The 2839-nt window shown below is 40.6% G+C and overlaps 1 protein-coding gene across 1 annotated transcript; it reads left to right on the plus strand.

Moving 5' to 3' along the window:
* Nucleotides 1–425: 425 nt before the first annotated feature.
* Nucleotides 426–1343, plus strand: LOC141664881 (uncharacterized). The gene is made up of 3 exons (XM_074470839.1): nt 426–771; nt 871–1061; nt 1200–1343. The coding sequence occupies exons 1-3, from the start codon at nt 426–428 to the stop codon at nt 1341–1343; spliced, it is 681 nt and encodes a 226-aa protein (XP_074326940.1).
* Nucleotides 1344–2839: the final 1496 nt, after the last annotated feature.

The raw sequence follows: 2839 nt of genomic DNA on the forward strand, positions 1-2839 counted from the left end.
TGTTACTCGGTTCTTACGATAATTGGGAAATTGTCGAAAATGGGTTCAACGAGCCCGCTGATGCAACCGCTGAAGCAGCACTTCCAAATGCCGAGAAGACGGCGTTAAAGGAGATCCGGAAAAAAGATAAAAAGGCGTTGTACACAATTATTCAAGGTGTTGATGAATCAACATTTGAAAAAATTTCTGAAGCAAAAACGGCAAAACAAGCATGGGAGATTTTGCAAAAATCATTCCAAGGAGTTGAAAAAGTAAAAAAGGTGCGGCTCCAAGTGCTACGCGGGGAGTTCGAAAATTTAAAGATGAAGAATTCAGAAAATATTGGTGAATTTGTTACTCGTTTGAAAATAGTAACAAACGAGATGAAAAGAAATGGTGAAAGTCTCGACGATGTTCGGGTGATGGAAAAATTACTCCGTTAGTTGATGAGAAAATTTGATTATGTTGTTACTTCTATCGAGGAGTCAAAGGACTTGTCCACAATTTCCATTGATGAGCTCGTAGGTTCACTTCAAGCTCACGAGCAGCGGATGAACCAGTATGATGATGCAAACCATTTGGAAAAGGCGTTGCAAAGTAAGGTGTCCATTGGTGACAGTTCTGGCAGTAGCAGTTCTGCACGTGGCAGAAGTGGCTTTAGAGGTGGCTACCGAGGTGGACGAGGTCGTGGAAGGCAGTCTTTCAACAGAGGTCAGAATTCTGAAGGTTATCAACCATCTGGTCGTAGTCAAAATTTCAGAGGTCGTGGAAGAGGCGGATTTCAACAACGAGGTGACAAGTCTCAATTTCAATGATATAATTATAATAAATTTGGTCACTTCAGTTATGAGTGTAGAGCACCAAAGGTGGAAGAAAGAAGTCATTTTGCAGCAGCAAAAGAAGACAAAGATGTTGGCACTGCTATGTTCCTCACTTACAAAGGAGACGAGGAAAGCAAGAAGAATGTTTGGTATCTTGACTCAGGGGCCAGTAATCACATGACTGGTCACAGGGAATTATTCACGGAGATAGACGACACCATCAGCGGAGAAGTTACTTTTGGTGACTCGTCAAAGATTCCGGTGAAAGGAAAAGGTACTGTCACGATCATGTCAAAGAAAGGTGAAAAGAAATATATAAATGATGTTTATTATATTCCTGCATTGAAAAATAATATTATCAGTCTTGGCCAACTTGTGGACAAATGATATAATATACAGATGCAGGACAATTCCCTCATTATCAGAAATCAAGCTCGGGAATTGATTGCAAATGTGGAGATGTCAAAGAATCGTTTGTTTACGCTTGATATGCAAACAAATGTGCAGAAGTGCTTAAAGTCGGTCATTAAAAATGACTCGTGATTGTGGCATTTGAGATATGGTCATCTTGGATTTTCTGGCTTAAAATTATTGTCCAAAACAAAGATGGTGGACGGTTTGCCAGAAATCAACGAACCAGGAAATTTGTGTGAAGCGTGTGTCAAGGGGAAGCAACACAGACAAAGCTTTCCCGTTGGAAAATCGTGGAGAGCCAGGAGGCCATTGGAGATAGTTCATACAGATATAGCTGGTCCATTTGATATCCCATCACTTGGAGGTAATTGGTATTACCTAACATTTATTGATGATTTTAGCAGGAAAAGTTGGGTGTATATCATCAAAGAAAAATCAGAGGCTCTTGATAAATTCAAGGAGTTCAAAGTACTGGCGGAAAAACAAAGTGGATATTATTTGAAGACACTCAGATCAGATAGAGGAGGCGAGTATACTTCAAACTTGTTCAAAAGTTTTTGCATAACACATGGCATCAATCATCAGTTGACAACATCATATACTCCTCAACAAAATGCCATTGCAGAAGGGAAGAACCGCACAATTCTTGACATGGCAAGGAGTATGGTGAAAGCAAAGCACTTGCCAAGAACTTTCTGGGCGGAAGCCGTTCAATGTGCAGTTTATTTGTTGAATCGTTGTCCAACAAAAAGTGTCAGAAATAAAACTCCGAATGAAGCATGGAGCGGAAGCAAACCATCAGTTGGACATCTCAGAGTTTTTGGGTATATTGCTTATGCCCATATTCCTGATCAGAAAAGAAAGAAGCTGGATGACAAAGGCGAAAAGTGTATTTTTACCGGATATGACAAAAGAAGCAAGGCGTACAGACTCTACAATCCCCTGACGAAGAAATTAATCATTTCTCGTGATGTTGAGTTCGATGAACCAGATTACTGGAGATGGAGCGAGGATGAAAGAAAAGTTGCTGGTTTATTTTTAATGGTGATGATGATGACGGTGATAACCAGAACATTGAAGATGACAGAGATGATGATCAAACTCCTCCACCAAGTCCAAATCAACAAACTCCTGGATCGACACCATCCACGGGAGGAAGCAGCTGTTCAGGGGGAGCACCACGAAAGATGCGGAGTCTTGATAATATCTATGAAGCAACAAGTCCGGTATAAACAACCTTTGATTATTCTCTATTTTGTTTAATGGCTGAATGTGATCCAGTTACATTTGAAGAGGCTTCTGAAGAAAATAAATGGAACAAAGCCATGGATGACGAAATTGGTGTAATAAAGAAAAATGATACTTGGGAGCTCACAGATCTTCCAGAAGGACACAAAGCAATTGGTGTCAAGTGGGTCTACAAGACCAAGACGAATCAGGATGGAGAAGTGGAGAAATACAAGGCGAGACTGGTGGCTAAAGGCTACAAGCAGCGATATGGCATTGACTATGATGAGGTGTTTGCTCCAGTTGCACGAGTTGACACCATCAGACTTCTTACAGAAATTGCCGCTCAAAATCAATGGAAGATTTTTCAGATGGACGTGAAGTCAGCATTCCTAAAC

The sequence above is a fragment of the Apium graveolens genome, chromosome 6 (genome assembly GCF_009905375.1).
Source record: "Apium graveolens cultivar Ventura chromosome 6, ASM990537v1, whole genome shotgun sequence".
Classification (NCBI taxonomy): domain Eukaryota; kingdom Viridiplantae; phylum Streptophyta; class Magnoliopsida; order Apiales; family Apiaceae; genus Apium; species Apium graveolens.

Bases quoted from the DNA above. Each gene is read 5' to 3' on its own strand.
- LOC141664881 (XM_074470839.1), top strand. From the start codon at position 426: ATGAGAAAATTTGATTATGTTGTTACTTCTATCGAGGAGTCAAAGGAC. The intron at 772-870 runs GTGACAAGTCTC...GTCATTTTGCAG, and splicing joins AGGCGGATTTCAACAACGAG to CAGCAAAAGAAGACAAAGAT. The intron at 1,062-1,199 runs GTGAAAGGAAAA...TATAATATACAG, and splicing joins GTGACTCGTCAAAGATTCCG to ATGCAGGACAATTCCCTCAT.